Genomic DNA, 27,038 nt, shown 5'->3' with positions numbered 1-27,038 from the left:
ATGACACTGAAGATGGATGATGCCACACCCTCCCACACAAGTGGGACTGAAGGCAGTGTGCCGACTCGTGCCCAGCAAGATAAAGGCACAGAGACCACTCTGGGTGAGTGTCTGGGGGCCCTGGGCTACAGCAGTCTGGTGGGCGTGGGTAGCTGGGATAGGGTACAAATGGGAGGTAAATGTAGGGATGAGGGGTGGCTTTGCTTCTCTTCCCCTTCGTTCTCCTTCCCACTCGGTTGGCCCTTCCAGCTGGAGGATGCCCGTTCCCACAGCAAAGGCACACTAAGCCCCATTTGCCCATTCTTGTCTGGTGCCCAGGAGCAGCAGGCTGAGCCAGGCTGCCCTGCCTTTGAACTTGCGCTCATCTACCTGCTTTAATTAGATGATAGGTGGTTTCCCTTATCTTCCTGAGAGAAGATTTCTTTTTTTCAGGTGATCGGCTACTGACGCCAGTGTGGGGTTAGAGTTTCTACTCCCATTTCTCCCTCAGGCCCTGTTACTGGGTGTCTGGAGAAAAATCACATGTTTATGCAAGTGATGGGTGAGGTGCTTGGCACATCTGGGCAACTGATAACCTGCAGTGCCTTTTCAGGTGTCCAAAGCACTTTCGCATACAATCTGATTTGATCCTCAAAGCAATGCTGTGACATCCTGGGAATGTTATCCCATTTCATAGATGGGGGAGGTAAGGCTCCAGGAGGTGGGGTGTTGGTTCAGGGTCAGACAGCCAGCAGGTGACAGAGCTGGGAGTCACCTCCGGGTCATGCCAGTGTCCATTTAGATTTGGTTTTCAATAAGGCTTTCTGTTGGTTCAGTTCACTTCAACAACTGTGTTCTGCAGTGTTGTGTCAGCCACTTCAACATAACACAACACAACACCTGCCAGCACTCAGATCCTTCCCCCAAGGGGGAGACACTGAGAGGCAGGGAGTCCTGCGTGGGAGAACTTGACCTCTCCATGACCCTGTGTTTTGGAGTTGGAGAAACTTTGGTTACGTGACTTCATTGGCCGGCTAGTTTTCAGTTTGTGGATTTTCATTCTCAAGTTTCAGGGAGCAGAGATAAAAACTGAGCCGCATCGTTGTCTTCCTGAGCTCTTAGAAGAGTCATCTAGTGATGAGTGGAAGATGGGTTAAACGTTAACATTCCAGTAATGGTGTCTTAATCTTCAGGGAAAACATTGTTTTCCACAATCAAGAGTTTCTGCCTTTTGTCTTACGATGCGCTTGCTGCCAAAATCTACGTGCGAGGGAGATCCCACCCTCCCCTCGACTGCCACCCACCCCAAGGGGAAGCATGTGGCAGTTCTGGGTGCCACTTTGACTCATAAGTGCTTTTTTTAAGGTGCTGGGATGGAAAAGGAGTAACCCAAGCCTGACCCTCCAGTATTAGTCCGATAACCATTGATGCCGACTTGAATCAGGGCGTGCAGTTCTTGGGGCATTTGCTCAGGAGTGCGCCTGTGCTGTTACATCATCATCCTCACCTCTTGTGTCATGGTAGCTGGCTCCTCAGTTGGAATTCTATGTTGGCCAAAGCACAGGGAATCTGGAGCCGTGGCCAGGCGAGCAGGGCGCACCGGTACAGTTCTGCCCAGCAAATGTTCGTGGAGCGCCGGCCGCGCTGAGAGCTTTAGGCCCATTCATCTTGGTGATGACTTGCCCTGGGAAAGTAGTCATCTAACTACAAGTGCTTAAAATATATGTGACCACAAATCTTTTTGTCTGGATTCTGCGCGTGGCAGAATTTGGAAAGAGATGCATTCTTTTCTTTTCCTGATCTTCATCACTTAAAAACCCCATCAAGCTAATTTGTTTAGATTAGGGGTGGGGAACCTTTTTTCTGCCAAGGGCCATTTGGATATTTGTAACATCATTCGCAGGCCATACAAAATTATCATCTTAAATATTATCCTGCTCTATTTGGTCAGACATTTAATTAACTCACCCCTAATGCCTTGGCAGGGCCAGACCAAATAGTTTCACAAGCTTTATACGGCCCTCGGGCCGGATGTTCCCTACCTCTGGTTTAGAAGAATAGGGCAGAGAAGAGGCTAGAACTAAAGACCTCCCATCCTATCACTCATCACATCCCACTGACTGAGGCATTGGAAGAGATCTGCGTTAGTTCCTTTCTTAGTTTCTTATTTAGCTCATCAAGTTTAGGGGCGTCGGTGTGTCAGGCTTTGAGTGTGGGTCACCTGGAGAGAAGGTTCTGGAGTGGGTCAGCCTTCCATGAGGAAGGAAGGCCTTACCCTAAACTGAATGCCCCTCTCCCTGACTCTGCGATGAACTTGGAGCAAGTGAGATGGTAAAATGAATAGAGCTGCTTTCTGTGCCCGCTCCTGGGCCCGTGGTGTTACCTGTGGTGAGCGCCTGGGCTGATTTCATGAGTTCAACGTCGCCATGAACTGCTGGCCCCCAGCCTGACATTCCTCTGATGGGTTCCAGCCACAGATGCTCCATCTTGCTTTCACCCATTCTCACATTTTCTACATCCCCATCCCAAGTACTCATTTCACTCTTGATCTCCTCACAGACACATCCTCATTCACACGTTTGTTTTCCTGTTGGGTGTTGCTCTCTGTCCGGCTCACTTCTCTGAGCTTCGAGATGCCTGTGTTTTGAGAATGATGGAGAAAAACCACCACCTGTCTCTACTGCTAAACCTGCCTTCCCAAAGCCCTCCTCTGTCTCAGAGTGCAGTTTCCCTGCCACCCATCCCAGGTCAGGAGAGATGTCAGTCTCTCCCCGTTACTGTACAGAAAGGTGTCTTTATCCAATTTGACTGTTGCTGTTATGTGGCGAAGCATTCATAAAAGTCGTGATTTATGAGATGTGTATGGCTGTGGTTATTTTTTCGTTTTCTGCCTTTTTTTTCTTTTTCCTTTTATTTGGTCATCTATCAGGGAGAGAAAAGCCAGGCCTGATAATTTCTTGGCACATCCTGTGTTCACTTAAGAATGTCAGCTGTGGGCCTGTCAGGAAGTTATTTCTCGGCTCGGTTTCTCCCTCCTTTTACCCCCCTATGGACCGCCCCCTCCCCCCGCCCCCCCCTGCACACAGGCAGAGGCCCTGCTCTGCCTGCAGGCTGGCGATAAGGCTGGACACTGTGGGGGGTGGAGCGTGGCCCCTAGTGTGGCCCGCAGACTCTTACACTCCTCGGCGCCCACATGTCCAGCTCTCTGTCGGTTCTTGATTGCTTAATAGGAAGGGGCAGGCTGGGTCCATTCAGGAGGTTTCCAGAATTTTCTTTGTTCTTGAATACAGCACCCTTAATCCTCTTAGTTTTTTGTGTTGTTGTTTTTTTTGCCTGGCCACTTTAGAAATCTCTCTCTTTTTTTGGTCTTTTTTCTGTAAAGTATGTGCATGTTAGATAAAAGGCTCTTGAATAGAGGGCCTAGCAGGTTGGGTATTGGCTGCCGAAACAGGCTAATTGGAGATAGAAGCAAGTTGTCACAAAGGTGTCTGGGGTGGGGTGGAGGGTGGGGAGGAGGATGATCCCCAGTAAATGCCAGGTTGACTTTTCCCACCTGCCCCTCCTCCTGCTTTTATTATTAGCTGCTTGCAGAAATGCATCCGGTCTTTGCCGAGCCCCACAATAGCATTAACCAGGCTGTGCCCTGCATCTCAAGCACCTGGTTAAGACCTCATTCTGTGTCTGGAAAAGTTCCCTGCTTAGCCCCAAAGGGTGTATAAATGTCTTTAAGCCACAATGGGTGGCCGGGCAGGGGCCAGGAAGCTGGCCTGCCGAACTTGGGCGTGCACCCCTCGGTTTCAGAGTGGAGGCTTCTGAGGCCGAGCCATTGGACTTTTAGTTGGGAGCAGTGCTGGCCAGCAGTGGGGTGGAGCGTGGCCCCTGGTGTGGCCCCCGCGTCTGCCCTGAGTCCCTCGGTGTGGGACTCTACCCTCTCCAGGTTTGGAATAAACCCCCTGTCTTTTACCTAGAAAACCCACCCATTTTTAGACACTCATCTTTCCAGCTCCCTGACAATGAGCAAAGTGGGAGTGAGCTGAGACTGATGTGGGATCTTGCCACCCTGGAGTGGGTGAAGCACGGTGGCCTGGGCAGTTAGTCCCTGAGTCCCCCACCTCCAAACACCGAGCGAACATAGGTTTTGCCTTCTAGTTGCTTAAAATCTAAGGGGAATGCTGCTTTTGTGAGTGCCCCGGGATCCTTCAGATTTGAGCATTCTGTCGTCCCAAGGTTAATTGGTTGCTGGTCCCATACCTGCTACTGCCAGGTGCCCGTTACCTCATTTCCAGTCATGCTGCCATCATCCATCAGAACCTCTCATCTGTTTCCACTGTGGCTTTCTCTCTGGCTTCCCTCCACTCCGGATGCACATGCCCCCTGCTCAAGACTCCTGGGGTGCTACCGTGGAATTCCAGCCTCCTGTCGTACAGATCCCCATGGGCCTGAGCTCCAGGGAGCCTGCCCCTGAGTCCCTCTGTGTGGGACTCTGTCCTCTTCAGGTTTGGAATAACCCCCCTTTCTTTTACCTAGAAAACCCACCCATTTTTAGACGGTCCTCTCAAATAGCTCTACCTCGGCCTGGAAGCCTGTCCTGCTGCTTCCTTTCCCCCAGGTGGTGACACCTGTCTCCTTTCAGCCCCCAGTCCTTTGCTGCTTCCTTTATTATTGGCTAACAGATCGGTTCTCCTGGTCCTTCCTGTTCCTGTCCCATGTGCCCCACTAGAAGGAAGGTTCGATGTGGAGGGCCAGGACTGTCGATGTCGCTGCAGTCCGTTAGAACCTCCTGGGACAAAGGAGATATTCTGTGGTGAATGAGCATTTGAAGTGGGACTAATGCAACTGGAACTGAATTGTTAATAACAACTTAAGTTTAAGTGGCTACAGGTGGCTGGTAGCTGTCTACTGGGACGCTGCACACGTGTGTCTTACTTATCTTGATGTTTTCAGAAGCCCTTGCTCTGTGCGCTGCACACACGACAAGCCTCACAAGGGACGAGGAAGGCAGCGGGAATCACCTGGGTATATCGTTCTATTAGCTCTGTGTTCTTTGCCTATTTTCCATGCAATTTGATTGTTAAGTTAGATTCAGTAGATTGTATACTTGAGCACCACCAATGCTTTGGGGGATACAAAGATGAATAAACATGGTCTCTTCCTGCAAGGGACCTGAATCTCATAGGTAAATATCGAGTGATAATGGGAAGCAGAATGAAATAAAGTGCCGCTGTTCAGGGGCAGTTCACTTCCTGTGCCAGTGCAGAGAAAGGAGTCGTTCATGGTGACTGAGGGGAGATGGCATAGCATGTTCATTCATTCACTCATCAAATAATTCTTGGATGTCACTTAGGACCCAGGTACTGGGAATATAGTCTGTGAACAAAATAGACAAAATTCCTGACCTCATGAGGTTTAGTTTCTGGTGGGAGGGAGACAGACAAGAAATAAAACAAGTAAATCATAGAGTGTGTGAGCAGGTAGGTTAGGAGAAGGTCCAAGGAGCGCTGGGGTTGCAGTTGTTAAGTAGGTGGGTCACGGAAGGCCTAGTGACATTTGCACAAAGACATTTGGACTGAGGTGTGAGGTTTGGACCCATGAAGGGCAAAAAGGCAGAAGGCTCATCCTAGGGAAGGGGCAGCCTGAGTGAAGGCCTGGGGTGTGGAAGTGCAAGCAGGTTGCCAGCATGGCTGGAGCTCCGAGTAGTTGGATGAATGGGAAACAGGGCTACAGAGGTAGCGTGGAACCCGGTAACAAAGGGTGAAACCTTGAAGTCTCTGCTGATTTTTGATGTCTTGTCTTCCTGCTTCAAATGTCAGCCCCCTCCATCACTACCCCAAGGACAATGGTCCCAGTTATTACTTCTCATTTCTCTTCCCACAAGGTTTCATTCCAAATAGCTGCTTAGAAATTGTGTTAATTAAGGGACATTTAAAACTAAGCCAAATCTTCTTTGATGAAATTTTGCAAAAGAGAAGGTCTGATAAGATCAAGTCTGGGCTAATTGTACCCCTGGATCTTATTTCATTTCTAGGTCTCTGTGCAGACTGAGTGCTCGCAGCGTCCCAGGTGGTTCAGTTCCCGTGTTTTAACACAGTCCTTTGAACTGGATCATCTTTGGGACACAGAGAAGGTTTAGGGCAGTGGTCGACAAACTGCGGCTCGCGAGCCACATGCGGCTCTTTGGCCCCTTGAGTGTGGCTCTTCCACAAAATACCACGTGCGGGCGTGCACGTACAGTGCGATTGAAACTTCGTGGCCCATGCACACAGAAGTCGGCTTTCGGCTCTCAAAAGAAATTTCAATTGTTGTACTGTTGATATTTGGCTCTGTTGACTAATGAGTTTGCCGACCACTGGTTTAGGGGAGCGAGGGCCTCTGAGTAACAGGAACAGAATGCAAGACCAAGCAGCTCTTTAGAGGGCCAGGATTTTTGGCCAGGGAGAGGAATGCCATATTTCCCAGCAAGTCTGGAGACCCAGAGACATGATGACTGGTTGGGAAGTGAGTCGCCTTGAGCTGCAGCTGCTGCTTGGAGAACAGCTGTGCTAGGTGATCATAGTTTCAGGTGTATCCTGAGTATTAAAAGCCCAGATTTCACACAGGAAGAGAGAACTAAGTGCCTTTGGCTAAGGGCAAGAAAGGGCTTTTAAAACAGATTGCTTATCAGCCTGTTTTAAGGTGGCTTGGGAACTACTGATATTTACAGTGATAAGTGCATTAGATGAATTAGGTGTCACTGCCTTGGAGAAATACTGATTTCTCTCCAGAAAAAAAAAAAACACTGACTTTTTTAGACCTCTACTTTTCTAAAAGCAACATTGACCACAGCAAGCACATGGCGGCATGCCACGGGGCAGTTTTGTTCATGGGCACATCTTCAGTGCCAGTTGCCATCAGAGTAAGGTTTTCCCCCAAATGAATGCTCACAACTAACCACAGACGGCTAAGTCACTCCAGGGCTTGGCGCACCCGTGGGCCTGCCCAGGAGACTTGCTCATGAGGCAGCGTGGTGTTCGCTGACAAGCTGCACGTAGATGTTGGCCTTGCAAGTACCATGATCGGTCATGGAAAGTGTGTGGCTCAGATCTGGATCCAGTGACGCTGAGACCTGGCTCCTCCTTCCCTTTCTAAACATCTATATGTTGTTGGACACTGCTCACCGTTCCCTTCCATTAGAAATGCCCTAACTTCAGTGTTACAGTTATCATTGCTCTGTAACAAATTGCTCCCAAATTTAGCAGCTTGAAGCAACCGTTTTATTATGCTCAGGGCATCACTGGGTCAGGAATTCGGACAGGGCAGAGCAGTACCAGCTGGTTTCTGCTTCACCATGTTTAGGGCCTCTGCTGGAGAGACTTGAGATCTTGATGGTAACTTGATGGCAAAGGACTGGAATCCTCGGAAAGCTTATTCCCTCGTGTGCCTGGTGCTTGGGCAGGGATGGCTCGAAGAAAGGAGCCCACCATGGGGTCTCTCCATATAACGCTGGGCTTCCTGACAATGTGGCAGCTTGGTGGCTCAGGGTTCCAACTGTTACTGTTCTAAAGAACAAGCTAGAAGCTGCTGTACCTTGTATGACCAACTTTGGAATTCGCACAACATTCCTTCTGCTATATTTCATTGGCTGACGCAGTCACGAGCTTACTTAAATTCAAGGAAGGGACATAGAACAAGGGGCTATATGCTGTAGTTGGTGAAACAATTTTTTTTCTTGCTTCTCTCCTGTTTTCTTTGGCTGTTGCTTTGGGTTTCCAAGAGATATTGTGATTCCTCCTGTCCTTGTATCTGCTTTTCCTTTACCCCCTCACCTGAACCACTCCCATGATGTTCATGGCCACCTAGACATTGGTGAATTCAGTCTGGGTCCCCTGTCCTGATCCTTCTCCTGAGCTCTAGTACAAATACACAAATTGTCCCACGGGCACCGCACATCTAACATACCCAAACCGAATACATTTATCATGCCGCCACATACCTGCTTCTTCTGCATGCCTTATCTCAGTTGGTGACACCGCCATTGGCTCAGCCACCCAGTAAATTCAAAACGCCTTTCTTTCCCTCACCTCTGCTTCTGGCCATTTACCCAGTGCTGATAATTTTGTCTCCTGTTCTCTCTTAAATCTTTTCCTGTTGGTTATGCAAAAGATCCTTGCTTTAGTTCAGGGTCCCTTCATCTTGGACTATTATGATAAATTTCTGTCTCCCCGTCTCTACAGAGTGACTGATCTAAAACACAAAACTGGTCATGCTATTCCCCCACTTAAAATTGCTTACCCCTTATTGAAAGGGTGAAGTCCAGTCTCCTTGGTTATGTCTACAAGACTCTTCGGGATCGAACCCTTGCCTCCTTCCGTATCTTCCATCAAACCCTCCTTTCTACTTGGTTTCTGGCTGTGCCAAACTTAGTGCCTGAAATAGCGCTATTTCATACCATTATGACTCTGCCTACCCTTCTTTCTTGTCCTCCTGGAAAACTCCTGTTCATCCTTTAAAACCCCAGGCAGGCATCTCCTCTTTGAAACCTTCTCTGACTATCCTGACAGAGTTCATCACATTTCCCTCTATCTATTTTGTGTACTTTTGCCATTGTGTGTTTTTGTCAGGCCTTTGTGAGATCTTTAAGGTTAGAGAACGAAGTCTTTTAGTTTGGGCTCCTACCTCCCGGTGGGAACTAGGTAGTCATTCAAGCTTGATGTTGAGTGGAATGAATCAGGGGCAGTTGATGCAGACCCTGATATTATCCCTGAATCTGTGATTGCCAGAGGTTTCAGGCCCCTCCCCGTTTTCCTAGACCTTTCCAGTGTTGGCTTGTCGGGAGTCACCAATTGTCCTTTTTGCGTGTAAAGATGCCTCTCCCAAACCACCAGCTGTGTTTCTCCCAGCGGGAGGGGAAGGTTTGTGACCCAGTCCAGCAGGACCTCTTAGTTGCAGCGCTGTCTGTGTGCTCTGTGGCTCCTGACCAGAACTCTGGCCAGCTGTTCTTCTTAGGAACGAGGCCTTTTATCTTCTTGGTGCTTATGCCAGCTTAGCAACAAGGAGTTCTTGGAATTACCCAGGGGGAAAGAGAGGAGACAAGGAGGGTGCCTGGGGACCTTCACTCATCCACCATCTTGGTAATTCAGAGCAGGAAATATTCCCGCACTCATTCAGCTCGTGCTTACTGATTGCCTACTGTGTGCCAGGCACTGTTCTACATGCTAGGAATACAGTGGTAAACAAAATAGACAAAAGTTCTTAACTTTAGGAGGCTTCCGTTCTAGGAGGGTGAACTGATCACATCCCTCCCTTTCAGGTTTCCATTCTGGGGGGCGTCCTGACCGTGGCTGATTGGGCTGTGAGTTCCTAACTCAGTACCTTTGCATAGTAGGCTCTGAACAAATGTTTGTGGTGGGAATGAATGAGTGTCGTTGGACAAATGAGCTTTAACCGGGCATATTTTTCTTCCTTGAGGGAAGGGAACTAGATTTTATTAAGCATTGCCAGGTGCAGGGCAATTTCCCCATAGAAGATCCTGGTCTTCCAGGCAGAAGTGCCCTTCAGAGAGCCCGAGCGCCGCTGGCGGGGCCGTGCGGCTGATTCGACAGCTCTCCAGAGTGAACTACAAAACGAGCCCTCCACGTTTCAGCCGACATCTACGGCTCCCCAGTCACCTCTTTGCCTCAATAAACAGCCAGCCCAGACCAGTTAGCCAGGCTGGGCACGTTGGGGAACATATCTTTCCTTTCTCTCTTTTCCGTGTTTGGTGGCCTAGTGCAAGTGTTTTAAATAGAACAGACATCATGGCTATAAAACATCTGTAACATTACACATTTAGTAAAGTTCCTGGCAGCCTGCGCTCTGCTTGATGGGTGATGTTTTTATTGCAACTGTTGTTTCATTCCGCGCCCCCCCCCCCCCCCCCCCCCGTTGATCCCTCTGGAAAATAAAGTTTTCTTTTATGTGACGATTTATAGAAATATGTTACTGGCACAAGGAGAGCACAGACATATTAGGATATTGGTGTCACAGAGAAATACTACCTCTGAGGCATGGACAGCTTCATCTTTGTTAGAGAAAGACCTTTCTCATTTGGAACAATCTGTTACGTAGAGTAAGGGGCTGCCCAGGTTCAGGTAGATAAAGACACAGATTTGCATTGAGATAGAATTTTTGCTGGAGCATCTTCAACCCTTGAAATACCATGGTTGCCCTGTACCACTGCTGGGAGTGGGTTGACTCTGGGTGGTGTCAGAAAAAAATCTGAGGGAAGTGGAATTGATAATAATTGGGAGAATTGGTAATAATTAGTCCTTAAATGTAGAGCACTTGCCTTTTCCAAGTGCGTTTCCTTCTGTTGTTTAGTTTGTGGGGTAGACAAGGCAAGTTTGATCCCCATTCACAGCCAAACAGATAGAGGCGAAGTCCCAGGCAGGGAAGGGACTGTGGTAAGGAGGGAGAAGGGGAACTTTGTGTGTCAGTTATCCCAGCTCTGTGCTGAGCACATTCCATGTATTAGCTCTTTTAATCCCATTTTGTAGAGAGAGAAACTCAAGTTCAGAGATAGTCACTTGCCAGGGTCACCTAGTACAGTGGTCGGCAACTCATTAGTCAACAGAGCCAAATATCAACAGTACAACAATTGAAGTTTCTTTTGAGAGCCGAAAACCAACTTCTGCGCATGGGCCACGAAGTTTCAATCGCACTGTACGTGTGCGCCTGCACGTGGTATTTTGTGGAAGAGCCACACTCAAGGGGCCAAAGAGCCGCATGTGGCTCGCGAGCCGCAGTTTGCCAATCACTGACCTAGTATATATGTGGCAGAATTGAGATTCCTGGGTTTCTTTTCTCTCTTCTCCCAGCTTCAGGTGCTGGGATTGGAACCTGGTCCTCTCATCTCCAGTTTCCAAATCTGGTACTCTTCCCAGACTCAAGGCCCTCTTGGATTTAGGAAGATTCACCTTCCATTTCTTGAGAAATGAGACATTTAATAAAAGGTGGAGAGAATTGCTTGTGATTATCTTGGCTTCCCTCTTGCGCTTCAAACACTTCTTTGGGTCCCTCCTTTTCCCTCAAAGGAAGTTACTTGTGGCAGGTGGCAGGGTGCCAGACCAGCACATGCTGGGGGGTGGGGGGGTTGACTTTTTTCTTGACAGATAAAATTTATGACCTAACAGATGGCTGAGTGTTTCCGAAGACGACCACGCCAAGAGTGCAATGTGCTTATCTCTCCTTATGCCTTCTCCACCTGCCCCCACATTCCCTCCCACCCCATGGATGTTTCTGGAACAGTAGAATGGCAGAGCAGGGAGGGGCCTGGTGATGGGGAGCTGACACCAGGCCACACTAGGACTGGTGTATAGGTGCCTTCTTCCCAGTTCATGCTTTGTAGCCGCTCTGGCCTTTGCCTCCTTGCCACCATGTAAGCATTCAGGTGACACAGCACCCCCACAGTGTCCTTGCTTTTCTCTTTAATGGCCCTATTGAAGAGTTGCTCCCCTGTTTAAATCCCATGAAGGTTTCCCTTGCCTCCCTGGCATGACTTCCCTACCCAGCCCCTCTCCTCCTTGCATCCTGTCGACACCTTGTACTGTGGTCTTTCAGATCCACGTGCAACCCTTCAGCCAACATTGGAGATGCCACGGCCTCTGCTGGGGAGGCCCTTCTTCACTTCCTTTCCTGGCTGCCTCCTAATGACCTCCAAGCCCCCCTTGAAGTCATGCCCAGCCCTGTGCCCTTAACCCCACCATGCTATAATAACACAGCTTTTTACTTGACCATAAGCACCTTTGATACAGAAACCTGGTCTTATTCCACTTAACATCCACAGAGTCTAGCACAGTACTTGGCACATAGTAGGTCCTCAAAACCATTTGATGAGAGAATGAATGAATGCCTATGGCTAGCCACCAGACACAGTCCCCTGCAGTTTATCTTCTCTTACCCTTTTGATCAACATTTTCGCTCTTCTGGGATTCAGCACACATTTTTTTGAGCACCTACTATGTGCCAGGTGCTTGTATATACTTATCTCTTGTGATGCTTACAGCAGCTCTGTGACATATAGGTGACATATTGCCCCCACTTTACACATGACTTGCCTAATATTACATAGCTAGAGAAGTGGCTGAACTGGGACTCAATCCCAGCGCTTTGGGTTCAATCCCAGGCTCCTCCACTCTTCCGTGGCTTTCCCCCCTCCTCTGCTCAGTATGGTAATGATGAAAAAGAATCTTTGCTTTGTTGAGGTCTCCATCCCCCCACCTTTCTCCCTTAGGATGGCAGAAGCGGCTTCTTATAGAGCCCTGATTGCACATTAGAATCTTCTGGAAAATGTTTAAACAATCCCGATGCCCGGGCCTCTCCATGGACCAGTGAAGCAGACTCCCCCAGGGTGAGGCCCCGTGTCAGGTTCTAATGACTCCCCAGGTGATTCTACGGGGCAGGCTGGGTTGAGCACGCTGTACCGCAGAGTGTCAGTGAACCTGCAGCCTGGCTGAGCTCCGTGGATTAGGTAGAACTGGCTCATCAAGAACTGATTGCCATGTGCATCTAAAATATGGTAATGGCGGTAATCAAGGCTAAGGGTTAAGGCTGCCATTTCGTTCTTTTCATGAAATCAACTGGAGGGTTTGGGGGGTGGGGCACCTTGGCTTCAGAGCCTGTCTCAGCAAAGTTTTTATTTTTTTTCTCCTTAAAGAGCCATTCAGTTGTTGCTGATGACAAGGGGCCTCATCTTGCAGGTGGCTCCCAGTTTACCAGAGGCTGGCTTCTAGGAGTCATCTCTTGAGCAGTCTTCCCCAGGACACAGTGGGCCCCCTGATGCTGGGTTTTTTTTTAACCAAGGGTCTGTGCTCTGCCCATCCTTTCCAACATGGCTTCTTAGCCCGGCCCTTGAGGTTTTCTTGCGTCACATGGAGGACCCAGAGGCCCTCCAGGGTGGCAGGTAAGGGAGTGGTATGTAGTTCAGGTTCCAAGAGACTTTGAAACACACACCCTTGGCGTAGGAACCATCTCTCTGGTAGTTGCTACCCAGGTGACCTGAAAGGTTTTAGGAAAAGAGCAGTTTTGGAAGTAGGAAAGATGCTCTGAACTCATCACCATGGCTGTGTGTTCATAAACCTGCACACAGGCTGGCTTCAGTGACCCTGGCCCGGCCCGTGAGAAGGAGCTCAGGCACCTCTGAGCTGGGACCTGGGCGTTGGGGGGACTCCAGCTGGGGAGAAGCTCTCTGGAAGGTTTGTGTGGAGGAACAGGCTCCGGGTTGGTTTTCCTTAGGATACCGGGGCCTCCTGTGGGCTGTCTTCTTGGAGTAATGCTTTCACACTTGCTATCTCTGTTTTACTAAGACCAGGGTCTTATGCCCATATTTCATAGGTGAAAAGAGAAGCCCAGAACTGTTCAGAGACTTGACCTAACCTCATCTGGCCAGCCAGGGTCAGCTATTCAGTGTGTCTCAGGATACACAGGTGGGCTTGAAAATGCAAAGCCACGTGGGCAGAAGATATTTTAAACTTGTGTTTTCATTTGGATCATTTCTGTAAGGCAGAATCATCTCGGACCTTTGCTTTAGCCAGGGGCCCGAGACCATCGTGTCACCATTTCCAGGGCCCTACCCCTCACCGTGAGTCACCCTCTGCGTCTTCAGAAGAATTCCACTTTGGGTAGGTGCATGGGGCTCCGGAGGCTGGAGCGGCAGGCACAGGTGGAAGGACCTGAGCTCCCACCAGCCCGCCCTCCTGGCTGGCCCTTCCTCCCCATCTCTTTCTGAGGTTTAGTAAGAATCTGCTTTGGCTGCCTTTCCCTTGCTGGGGCTTAGGAGGCGCCTCTTTCGTGTGCAGAAATGCACGGCTTCCTGGCACATGGAGCAACAGTAAAGCATGCTTACTTAATTTTGCTGCTGTAAAGATTATGGGTTTTAATTGCATCTACAGATTGGTTGAACACTGGTGAGAGTCTTTGGGGCCTTTCTCATAGTGAGTGCAACTCATCTGCGGCAAGTATTGGGGAGTGGGCTTCGACAAGGATGGAGTGATGGGAAAATTACCTGTGGATGCAGAGCAGCTCGGTGCCTGTGATTGGGCTGACGGCCAGCCAGCCACCTCACTCAGTATCAGTTGATGCTCGGGTCACGATCCTTAATTTCCTGTGCTTTCGAAGGCAACACTCCATCTCCGCACCTTTTTCTGTTACCTCCCCCAGCCCCAGCCCGAGTGGCACAGTCTAGGATATTACTCTCAGATACCAATCTGTGGACAGGTCAGCCTTGCCAGCTGCAACTTTTCCCCAAGGGTAAGAGGAAGTAGTATTTTTTAAATTAGCCTCAGAGGGAGCCAGGCAGAGGGCTCAGAGATGAGGGTGGGGAGTCTGAGCTCCCTGCTGCCGCAGCCTGATCATTTCATTACAAGATCACCTTCTCCTTTCGGTGAGTTACTGTTGTTTTAACCAGAGGTAACGCTGTAACCTATGTCGGATAATTGTGTGTAAATTATATTCTAGCACCATATAGAGGAAGGGTATTTTTTTCCTTCCAATTTTAAAGCTATTTAGAGGGACTGCCAAACTGTAGTCTGAACCCTTGTGCTCTCTGGCTAATAGCTATAGACACGGAGAGAGTACTCTGAGAAACATTTGGGGTTCTATTTATAATTAGCTTCCTCTGAAGTTAAATTAATTTCTTCATTTGGCAGCGTCAGATATTATTTCACCTTTGTCCAGTGGTCAACTGTGGGTGCATCGAGGCCCATGGAATTAGCTGGCGGATGAAGCCTCAGGGAGCACACGGTCTTGCGCCCTTGGCTTTATCTTAAGCCCTTTTTGCATTCAGACTCTCAACCTAGGGATCTTTTTGGCTGTTAGGAAAGATCCCCTGCTTTATTGAGATGTAATTCACATTCCATATAATTTACCCACTTAAAGCATATATAGTTCAGTGGTTTTTAGTATATACACAGATGTGTGCACCCATCACTATAGTCAATTTTAGAGCATCACCTCAAAAAGACACCCTATCACCCCCTTTAAGCCATCACCCGTCCCTCTCCTCCAGCCCTAATCAACCACTAATGTGCTTTCTGCCTCTGTAGAGTTCCCCGTTCTGAACGTTCCGTGAATGGAATCATATAATACACTAGTAGCCCATCACGCAATATCGTGCTCAGTAGGCCGCTTGCCGCTTCTGTGGGAGCCGGCGGGAACCGCAGTGTGCCACCAGGAGCCGCGCTGCTTCCATGGGAGCTGTGTGGCTTCCGTGGGAGGCGGAAGCAAGCCGCCAGTGCCCACGGGAGCCGGGAGGGAGCCGCGCCGATTCCACGTGAGTGGGAGGGAGCTGCGCTGCTTCTGTGGGAGGCGGGCCTGCTGTCTCCTCTCCAGGCCTGTGCTCGGCTGTGGAGGATGCAGGCTGCCGCACGCCCCCCCCTCCCCCCCTCCCCCCCGCCCCGTCCCCTAGAGGCCCTCCACAGCTGGGGCGGTATGCTTGCCTCATTGTTGCGGTGACGAAGTAAGCATTCCACCAGGCCACTCACGCTGCCTGCTCTCAGCGCCCCCCCCCCCCCCCCCCCCCGCCGCCCCAGGACTGGGGGACTCTGGCGGGGCTGAGGGGACTGGGTGCCACCATCTTGTGGCTATGGGCACCACCAGCTTTGTGACTGAGTGAAGGTTAATTTGCATATTACCCTTTTTATTAGTTAGGATGGTCTTTTATGACTGACTTCTTTCACTTAGCATAATGTTTTCAAGGTTCAGCCTTGTTGTACTGCATGTGTCAGTACTGTATTCCTTTTTGTGGCTGAACAATACTGTGTTGTACAGATGCGTCACATTTGCTGCCTCCACTCATCCATTGATGGGCTTTGGGTCATTCCATTTTTTGACTGTTATGAACAATGCTGCTGTGAAGATTGTGTGTAAAAGGTTTTGGGTAGATGCATGTTTCAGTTTCTCTTGGGTGTACACTAAGAGCGGAATTGTTGGGTCATCTAGTAACTCTATGTTTAATCATTGGAGGAAATGCCAGACTGGCTGCCATGTGGACTGTCAGTCCACTGTCACCAAGAAAAGGGGAGGCCGAGGCCATGGTGCCCTGGGGCATCTCCCTAGTAGGTCTCTGTGTTAGTTTCCAAGGGCTGCTGTGACTAATGACCACACACTGGGTGGTGGAAACAACAGAAATGTGTTCTCCACAGTTCAGCAGTCTAGAAGCCTGTATGCAGGCGTTGGCAGAGCCTTTTGGAGGCTCTGAGGGCGACCCCATCCCAAGCCTCTCTCCTACCTCTGGGAGCTGCTGGCAGTTCTTAGCATCCCTTGCTTTGTAGACCATCACTCCAGCTTCTGTATCTATCTTTACATGACCTTCTTCTTTGTGTGCCCTTTCCTCTTCTCATAAGAATACCTGTCATCGGATTTAAGGCCCACCCTATTTTTATCCAGGGTGATTTTATCTCAAGATATTTTACTTAATTACATCTGCAAAGAACCTATTTTCAGGTAAGGTCACATTCTGAGGTTCCAGATGGACCTGAATTTTGATGGGGACTGTCGTCAACTTGCTATAGTCCCTTTCCCACCTGTGATTCTGGAACCATTTGGAGAAGATCCCCGTACCTGACCTGTATTCTGGTTTTGTATGTTAAGTGAGTGTTGCCACTGGATTCAGACGTGATGGTGGTAGTTGTGGTGGTGGTGGTTGCAGCTTAGGGGGAAGAGAGAGGATGAGAGAGGAACTAGGAGAACTTAGGTGTTTTGGAGGACAGGCCCCTTGGAAGAAACACCCTAAGGAGTGGAATTAGGACTGCTGTGACGTCAGTCAGCCTGGCTAGAACTTTGCCACATAAAGATGGGGCTTAATTCTCAAATGCAGAGTGACACAGGACAGCCATGTGCTCACCAAATTCAGAATCTGGGATGAAATCACATGGTATCGGCCTACTTCACCCCTATCACTCTGCCTTGGCTTTAACTATCACCTGATTCATCCCACTGGGACTTGATTTTTCCATCTGCATTATGGGATGGTGGACAGTCTGGTCCACCCAGCGCTAGAATTCTAGCATCTTTCCTGGGTCTCTCACCTTGGGGTTCCCAGAGATGAGAGAGCACCGGTCAATGAGCCTGTGTTCCTGGGCAGTGAGCATGGCTCATTTGTTTCAGGAGAATTTGAACTCTTTTCAGGAACATGATGGCAAGAGCTGACAATTTCTCCAGGCCTCTCTCATACCCACTTAACGCTCCCCCGAGCTGTTTCCTGCCTTTCCACGCATTTGTCAGGATTAAGAAATATTTGCTGTTGTTTTCTCGTACGACAATTAATACTTTAGGGCCAGCACTATTGTTGGAGCTAAGTTTTCTCCTTCAGTCTCATTTTCAAGTGTAATTTCTCTTTTCACTCCATACTGAATACACACAGACCTGCTTTATCCTACTTTTATAAAAATACAACCAGGGGCCCCTCTCGGAGGGACCATTTCAGATGGCCACACATTTTTAAAAAGGGAATGTATGAATTTGAAAAAAAGAAAAGAAAAAGAAAAAGCCAGCTCTCAGGCCAGAAGCTCTAGGTGGCGTGTTCTCTGCAATTCCAGTTAGCAGCTGGCGTCGGCCAGTTCTTCCATGTAAACAGCAATTTTCTGAACTGGAATGGTGCTGGGGTTTTCTTTGTGGAGCCAAGAGGTTTGTGGAGAGAGCAGTGCTGTTTAGTTAAATTATGGGCCTAGATGCAAGACTGCAGCGTTGAGTTGTGAGTCTGAACACTCCCCGCTTCCCTATGTGTAACACACACACACACACACACACACACACACACACACACACACACGTTCATACACAAATACATGTGTGCACGCACACACACGTTTGTGCACACACGTGCACACACACACCACTTCCCGGAGTGCTGCCCTACACCACAGGAGGGCATCTGTTGAGGGCAGGCTGTCCCCCAGAGGTGCAGGGCTCTTGGTGGGTATCTGATGTCTCTAAGAGTGGGAAGCATTTGCATACTGAAGTGTTTTCTGCAACCCCTCCACCAAGAACTCCAAGCCAAGGAAATCTAAGATCAGTTTCCTAATGGGTTTTGGGCTGTCTCTCTCTCTGGAACAGATGGGCCGCTCTTTCCACCCAGGGGCACCCCAGGGGCCACGCAGGCCGGTTGAGCAGGCCGGGTGTGCAGTGGCTGGCTTCCCCCCATCTTGTGTGCTTAAGGGCCTCGTCAGTGTGAAGGCTGTGGGTTAGGAAATAGTTACCCGGCAGGCTAACACAGGAAGACGACACAGGTGGCTCTCTGTCTACATTGTGGGTGGAGAGGATTTTTATTTTTTTTTTAATAATGCAAAGACTGTAGAGCCAGGGAGTAGTGGGTAACTTGTCCTGCTCACTGTGTCCAAGATCAGAAGAGGGTTAAAGTTCTCTGGATAACCGATGATTCCTGGGGCAAATAGAAGCCAAGACTCAAGTATTGGGATTAGAGTTACCCCCCAAAACACACACACACACACACACACACACACACACACACACACACACGTTCACAGAAAATTGGCTAATATTGATGAGAATTTGAGGACCTCCATTTTGTCCCCTGAGAACCTGGACACAACATCCCCGCCTTGTCCCCTTCCTGCCCAGTCCTCCTTGGTGGCCGTGGAGATGCAGGGGGAATGGAGGGAAAATGTGTGATTCTAGAGTCCTTGCCTGCTTCCCGAGTTCCTCTCCAGGATGCAAATCCTCAAACAGTGCACAGTCCATTTAGCAGTGGTGCCACCAGGACTCCCCAAGCAAATCACTCCCCTTCCTCCTCGTGCGCCCCAGGTGGGAGAGGTCATATGCAGAGCCCTGCTGCTCCCAGCTATGCTCCCCTCTCCTGCAGCCCAGACATCGGTGAGCAGCTAACCAAGTGTTGCACATCTTCCCACTGGCCTTTTCACGTTCGGAAGGCTTTGATTAAACCAGTTTCCTTTTAGTGATTGCTGTAGAGTGGGATCCATCACTGTAGCTGAGCTGGTTCCCGGAGAGGATGTTCTAGTAACTTGAATACTTTGTCTCATTGGCTGGGGCCTGGGATTTCTCATCCTTCTTTGAAAAAAAAAAAGGTGTTTTAAATATTTTTTTTAAGACTGTGTAGATTTATAGCTGAGTGTCTGCCCCAGTGTTTAGGACTCCGAGGCTTGGCAAGTGTACGGCTATGAGGCAACAGTGGAGGGTGCAAAAGGGGACCTTTCCATTTAACCAGTTAATGGGGAATGAGCATTCTGTTGGCTTACGTTATTTGGAATGAAGACATGCTGACTGTTTAATTTTCTGGGTCCATGCGCACATTTGGAATATAAACAAGGCCTGCTCTATACCCACCTGCTTTAACAATGTATAAGTGAGACTATGGGGTTCATTTTGCAGAATGACTCTCCAGAGTTTCTTTAAGTCGAACACGCCACTTGTGCATGTTCTTAAATCACATTAGTATTTCTTTATAGATATTTAGTTATGAATGAAAAATCTAAAATGAAACTATTGGGAGTCTTTGCTCATCTGAAATCGTATAGAGATGCATGAGGGTGTTTTGAAATGATTGTGGGAGAGGGGGCAGTGAGGGTAAGTTTATCAACTTTTCTGTATAAGGTGTCTTTCTGATGCACATTTATTCTGAGCTTTGAAGGATGCATTTAGCAATTGAGTTAGAATCAGTTACAGTGACCATTTATTTAGTATCTACCTGGTGTCCCACTAGGCACTTTGACATGTTAATTTATTCCTAATAGGAACCTTGTGTGGTAGTGTAATTATTTTATCTCCATTTTATAGTGGATTAAATTCCGTCTTATATTAGAATGTAAGGTCCAGCACCTAGCAATTAATATATCTGCTGAATGAATACATTAGGTTAGTAAAATCTGGTGATTATTGAGTATAGAGAGAGATTTGAATCTAAAGGGTCCTGCTGGAGTTTCACCACAAAGGTGACCGTGATCCACCAGAGACTTAAGGGATGGATAAGAAGGGAGATGGACAGTAAGGGGCACCACTTAACAAGAGGTTCTTGGGGCTTGGTGGTGTGGGAACCTGGGGGAATCTTCATAGACTATCCTCACATACGTGATCGCATCTTATGCCCCATTCATCTGAAGGAGACGAAAAACAGTAAATCACAGCTCTGGACACAAGTACAAACCACTGCATGGCTCTCACAGCCGACAGGAAGTTGCTAGGGCAGTGTCCTCTTAAAATAGCGCAGGAAGTCCATTATTTTCCAAGGATGTTCCCGTTTGGGCTCAGTCAGCAGGCTGTGGCGGCACACGTCCCCTCTGGGAGCCGCTAAGCTGAAGCATGAGCTCCCTGATGCCTGGGAGCCGCCTCCGTCGTGGCCCAGGCGTGTAGATTCGTGAGAGTTCAGAGTTAGGTGGGACCTGGAGCAGGACTTCACTGTGCAGAGGACAGAACCCAGACCTCAGGGTGAGTCCTGTCCAGGGTCACACCCAGACTGAGACCCAGAAGCAGGTGTCCAGTGCCTTTTTTGTCAGTTATTTACAGCATACGACCTGATGATTTGAAACATGTATATACTGTGACTGGACTCCTCCCGAGTTAAGACATTGTGCTTTTTATTACACACAACCACACTGGCAAGACCCTGTACCCACTGAGTCTTTAATTTTTTTCATTTGACATTAGAAAGAAAAACCCATATAGCCGAAACTCAGGCTTCAGAATAAACTTTATTTTTTTTTTCTTCCTGGCTCCTTTTTACATGTTAAGATTGCTGGTCTCTGCTGCTCTGAACAGTTTGTCATTGAGCATCCTTCTTCCTTTGCTTTGGAACGGGTGGGATTCTGAAATGTGGCCACACACATTCGCTTTTGCTTCCACCAGACATTTCTGGGCTTCATGTGCCTGGCTGGACCTGTACGTGGCATTGCGGGGGTGCTGGGAGCAATCAGGAGCCCACCTTCTGGGGGAGGAAGTAAGGGAGTCAGGGTTGTCGATGCCTTCAGCACTAGGTAGAATGTAGTGAGTGCTGGGGGAGGCTGATGGCACAGTGTTAGGGGAATTCAGAGGAGGAAGAACACTTCTGCATGGTGCGACTATATAGGTGTTTTAATTCTGGAGAAGGTCATGGGATCTTGGAGGATGGTCACAACTTGCCATGGGAGACTGAGGCGTGGAGAGGGACTTAGGTGGACAGAGGTGTGGAGACCTGGGGCTGAGTTGGGCTTGACTGAGTGTGTAGGGTGAATCATGGGAAATCAAGGAAGGAAGGTGGACTGGGGACTGAGCTGGGAGGGTTGTTTTTGTGTGTGAGGCCAGTGTCTGTCTTGTTGGCCGACATATACCACCACCCAGAGCAGCTGAGTGTAGATAGTCCACACATGTTTGAATTGCGTGTCATTTTCTTACTGGCAGGTTTTACGGGTACTTTCCAGGCAGCACATTTTGGGGTACGTAGTTCTGTTTTGTTCATGTCTCTTAGGTTTAAATAACTTTGACCCGCGACTTTTCTCTTTGTGCCAGTACGTCAGGATGAAGCTGTGCACTATGGCAAAGGGGGTCCTGAAAGCCACTCTGGGCCTGTAGGAAACACGAGCCTCTGGGTTGCGACCTGCAGGCCCAAGATCTCCAGACTGACTATCTCCAGCACCCCAAGACATCTGCGGGGCCCACTCTTGCACCCTGAACCTGTTTAAAATTGCCTTCCTAGAGAAATGTGGGGAGTGGGTTGTTGCAACGTCTTGGTGAGCATTGCTTCAGATAATCTGGTAAACCCATGTCTGCCTCTTGTCATTTCTTGCAGATGGTCACAAGAACGAAGAAAATATTTGTAGGCGGGTTATCTGCGAACACGGTGGTGGAAGATGTAAAGCAATATTTCGAGCAGTTTGGCAAGGTAAGCGGTGCGTGGGGGTGCCCAGATGCGCCTGATCAGTCCTTAGAAGTGGCTGCTGTGGCCCCTGCCTTTGCCACAGCTGTGTCCTTCAAAAGCCATGCCCTTGAACTTGGCCGTCAAGATTGAAGTGAAATTCGGCAGAAGCTGAGATGGAGGAGCCCAGCCTGTGGTTGGCACGGTGCCCATGTGCCTGCAGGAGCAGACAGAGTGGCCTTTGAGCACGGTGATGCTGGCATTTGCTGGCCACTTGGGGCCGGGGCTGGGAGCTGGCAGTGATAGAAGCTGGGAGGGATGCGGGCCTGAGTCACAGGGCAGGGGCTCCCACAGAAGCTGCTGGAAGCCTGTGAGGCGGCTGGCTTCCTCTGTGCCTTTCTGAATAACGGGTGGAGAGAGGGGTCCCCCTGGGGCCCTTTGCAGCTAAACCCTTCCCTGTCAAGTGCCCAAGGAAACTCTGGAAGGATGCTGGGCCTGTACCTGTCAGATTGTCTGGGAGGCAGCAGCAAAATTACCCCCTGGGTTGTGCTGCTGGAACCGGCTGAGAGCAACACGGAATGTCCCAAATCAGTCAGGAAAAGGAGTGTGAGTGTGTGTGTGCCAGACAGATGGAGTCTGACAGACAGACAGGATGCGGAACCATGGTGCTGTGTTTATGTAATGCAGCCTCTTCCTAGTCGGTGGGGGAGCCGGCGCCTTGGAGAGGGGGCTCTTCCCAAGGATGACATGCTGCCTCAGGGCCCCAGCAGGGCAGCTTGTGGGGGACTGACCCCTTTGGCCCCTGTGTCCCAGGAGGCTGGCAGGCCAAGTGTCTGAGCTTTCTGCTTCCTATATCTGTGAGTGGTTGTGGGCATTATCCTGGGAGCCAGGTGTGAGATGGTTTCTTCTGCACAGGTCTGTGTCCCCCTTCTCCCCCCAGCCCCTGCTGAGGGCTGACATGGCAGAAGGCTGTGTCCGTGAGACAGCCCTGCTCTGGTTCTAAGCTTCCTCACTCCACCCCTTCCGATCGCTGTCATGCTTGTCTTGGGTGGCACAAAGGTACTGTGCCCACTGCGCAGTCTGAAGGTTCTGTGCTTATTCATTTGCCCAAGGCGATGGGCAGCAGTGACCCTGTCCCCAGGTGTGTCCAGTCGTGAGCTGCTGTCTGGGAAGAGTGCCCTGACCTCTAATTAGCCTCTAAATGGAGATTTTTTTTTTGTCTCTGGTCTTAATCAATTTCTTCATGGATAGGAGAACATGCAACAAAGAGAAACCAGCCTCCTCCAGCCCAGCCTTGCATTCAGAATGGCACTTAGCTGCCCTTCCAGGTCGGTCACAGACGACGCCTTCCCTGCGGCACTGTCTGCAGCGTCGGTCAGGGGCTGGTTCACTCTGGCTGCTTCTGAAGAATAGCTGAGTGCGTTGGTGGTGGGTGATCCTGTGCATTATCATACTTCTCTTCCAGACGGATTGAGAGCACCAGGGGGGATGTGTTCATCACCCAGCCCCACCCTGCCTAGGGAGAGAGCTTGGAAATAATTAAAAGAGACAAGTCCAGCTCGCATAATGGAAGGCTCTGGAGTGTGAGCCTCTTTGCTACCGTTCCGCCTTTCAGACAGGCCAGGGTTAGTGTTTGCAAACATGAGGTGGGATTGCTTTTCGAGCCATAACCTGCCTTGGAATCTCATGGGCCTGTTTGTGGTGTCAGGGAAGTTGATGCTTCCCAGATGGGCTGTTAGCATATTCCAGACAGGCTTGTGCTTGCACATCTCTGCACATTCCCAGCTCTGGGTTTCTTTCTCTTTCTCTTTTCCTTTCTCTTCCTGTCTTCCTGTCATTTTTTTCATTAACACTCACAGTTGTGACCCAGTATGCCAGCAGTGGGAGGCTCTTCAAGCTTTGGCCAGGCCCAAGGCAGCAACCATTGCTGCCCTGAGAACACTTGTCCCCTTGTCTGGGAGGCAGTCACACTCTTCACTGGCCAGGCCCTCACCCAGTCTGAAGCCGTTCAGTTAATTTTGCAGTAACATTTGTGGATTCTAGCAGGATTGGTAAACTTACCAAGTGTTTCATTAAATGACTAGGGAGGTGCCCGGCTGGCATGGCTCAGTGTTTGAGTGTTGACCTATGAACCAGGAGGTCTCGGTTCAATTCCTGGTCAGGGCACATGCCTGGGTTGCAGGCTTGATCCCCAGTAGGAGGTGTGTAGGAGGCAGCCAATCAATGATTCTCTCTCATCATTGATGTTTCTAACTCTCTCTCCCTCTCCCTTCATCTCTGAAGTCAATAAAAACATCTACACTAATAAAAGAGAAAGATGCAAATTGACCATACCTTCACGACGCCCACCAGCCAATCAGGAGTGAGCATGCAAATTAACCCAACAAAGATGGCGGATTAATTTGCATACACAGGCAACAACGCAGGCGTTCCGCACCGCCCCAGCCGCTCCGGGCCTCTGGGCAGTGTGGGAAGGCAGAAAGGTACCTCCGGGCCACAGCAAAGGCAGAAAGGTGGCTCCGGCAGGAGCGAAGCCGGTGCCGGCAGCCAGGGGAAGGAAGGCCCATTCTTGCACGAATCTTCGTGTATCAGGCTCTGGTATTTTAAATAAAAAGGCTAGAGAGGCCTTTTTGAATGTATCAAAACCATAACACACTGTGTGCTCATGTTTTAGTAGCTTGTTTCATACATTTGCTCTGTGAATCATCTGGGTCTGTCTTCAGAATAGCTTATTCCTCCTTTGGCTGGTGGCTGGTGTTACGTTTGTGTCCCCTTGGGTAGGCCCATCACCTCTCAGGATTCTGGTATAATTCAGTTGAATCCAAATGATCAATCCAAATGGCACTTAGCTGCTAAATGGCGGGGAGACTCTGCTTGTGGGCCTTAGGGGCAAAGAGTAAATCCAGCAGACTTGAAGGGAAGTAACAGGTAAGTTGACAAACTGATCTACCCTTCAGCAGTTTGTATTCTGGGTGAAGGAAGTAGGACACACACACACACACACACACACACACACACGAAGTATACACACACATGTTCCTGACTCTGTAAAGTTGTTTAGGGCTCTTTTCAGTTGGTTTATTGCAGATTAGGGAGTGTAATTTTATTACTTAGTGAGTTCATACTCAGTGTTGGATACTGGGTCAAGCCATTGACTCATTTTACATCATTTAATTTTTCTCCAGGAGGCTGGTGGAGGTGCTGCCCAATTTGTAGATTGTTAAGTCTTTGACTCAAGGTCACAGCCCCCTGAAGGATAGAGTGGGATGCAGACTCCCCCTCCAGGCTTGTCTAATAACAGAACCTGAACTCTGGGCCCCATTCTCTGCTGATAAAGCCATAGGATATAGGGAAGGGAGATGCAGGGGAAAGGGAAAGCTTGTGCCCCCTTGTGTGTCCTGGGCAGTGCTGGGCACCTGCACGTGCATTGCCTCGTTCCATCTGCACAGTGGGTTTTGGTATCATCAGCCCATTTGAAGAAGGTGGACAGTAAGGATCAGAGAGGTTAAGTCACAGCTAGATCACCCAGGTAAGGCAGTATAACAGCCAGAACTCACACCCTCGCTCCTCTTTCTCTGAGTCTAGAACTTTCCATTCTTCTCCAGTTTCCATTCAGGGTTCGCTGTTCTCTTTTTAGGTTTCCCTCGCTGTCATTCCTCTCTCCTCTCCCGCATCCCTTCTTGCCCAAGGTGGCAGCTGCTTCAACTGTTTATTTCAGGTGGCAATCAAGATGGCTAAGACTGCTATCATGGGGCTGAGCTAAGGGAGTTTAAATGTCATTACTGTAAGTGGAGTGGGTGTGGAATGACACACCAAGAGCTTTAAATAACTCAAACCCTTTTGTGCTTTTCTCCTACCTTTCTCCCAGAAGATTCACCCCCACCCCCACCCCAGATTAGGGATGTCGTTACTTGTTTATATTTAAGATGAGATCATGAAGTGTGGCCATTGGCCTAAGGTTTTGGCTAACTTGGATGGCCACCCCCACCCTCTGGGTGGCAGTTCTGGTGTTGTCATTGGACAGAAGTGAGGTAGAAGTTATTCCAAGCCCTGGTGCTGGGTCTGACCCCACTGTGATATCTGAACAAGCCGCTTCCTTCCTTCCTGGCCTCAGTTTCTCACTGAGGGAAGGAATTAAAAGAGTTGTCACGGTCAGACAATAAACGTTTTTGTCTCTGCAGAGCATGTAGTCTATGCCACAGCTACTCACTTCTGCTGTTGTGTGGAGAAACAGCCATAGCAAACAATTGGGTGTTGCTGTGTTTCAATAAAACTTTATTTACAAATACAGGTGGTGGGCTGCATTTGGCCTGTGGGCCATAGTTTGCCAGCCCGTGGACTAGAGTGTTCTTAAGGTTGGTTTCAAGATTAGAGAGTGTTTGCACATACTTAGGTGGTTAGATAGATATCTAAAGACTGTAACCAAAACTAGACATTATCAATAGAGTAATGAGCATGATGTAATAAGCAAAACAGTCATAAGGGTGGCTGAGTTCATTGCTGGGCTTCAGATGCAGGGATGCTGAGGATTCTCTATTTGGAAACAGCTGCTGTTTAGAAATGGGAATCTTCATCCTCTGAGTAAGAGCCAGCAGAATTATAGAGTATTTCCAACTCCCTATTACACATGTGAGATCTAAATTAACGAAGACCCAGAATTTGTGAAGTTCAGATTTTATTATTAAGATTCCTTGAGTTGACGTTTCTGAATTAGAGGGACGTGTGCTTTGTGCTTAGTTTTTTAATGCCTTTTAAAATTTGATTTCCAAGGCTGTCAGTCAAGGTAGGAATAACATCTGTCACATAGATGACAAAACTGATGTTGAGAAAGGTCAGTAAGTTGTCCAAGATCACACAGCCCACTCATTTTTGCACAATCTAGCCCTCACCTCTTTCTGCTGTTTATTAAACCTCCCCTCCCATTTTACCCTAAGCAGCCCCATACTCAGGGAGTGGGTTTGGTTCATTTGTCAAGACTGTTGATACATGGTAATTTATTTTACTACTTGAGGTTTCCTAGTGGACGTTATCTGTACTCATGATTTGATACATGCAAGAATGATGTATACAGACCATCCCAAAAAATGGCACGTAAATAATGCTCTAGATATGCACACACAGGCCCTGCCGATCCATCGGCCTGCCTGCCTGCCACCGCTCTCCCCACATCGCCATCCCGAATAACCCAGCTTGGTAATTAAAAAGCACTGGGATCAAAGGAAGTCCATGTGCATGGGTTTCCTCC

General features: G+C 49.0%; 1 protein-coding gene across 14 annotated transcripts in view; it reads left to right on the top strand.

Annotated features, from left to right (window-relative positions):
* Positions 1 to 27,038, top strand: part of MSI2 (musashi RNA binding protein 2) — a 360,027-nt gene that overhangs the window by 106,327 nt on the left and 226,662 nt on the right. For all 14 annotated transcript variants that reach the window (XR_013961313.1, XR_013961314.1, XM_080682350.1 and 11 more), the window contains exon 6: positions 21,728 to 21,820. Coding sequence is in view for 12 of the 14 variants with exons in the window: in XM_080682350.1 (XP_080538476.1) it covers positions 21,728 to 21,820 (93 nt within the window). In the remaining 2 variants the exon portion in view is untranslated. The remainder of the gene's footprint in view (positions 1 to 21,727; positions 21,821 to 27,038) is intronic.

The sequence above is a fragment of the Plecotus auritus genome (assembly GCF_963455305.1).
Source record: "Plecotus auritus genome assembly, chromosome: 7".
NCBI lineage: Eukaryota > Metazoa > Chordata > Mammalia > Chiroptera > Vespertilionidae > Plecotus > Plecotus auritus.
This window is presented reverse-complemented; position numbering and strand designations above follow the sequence as displayed.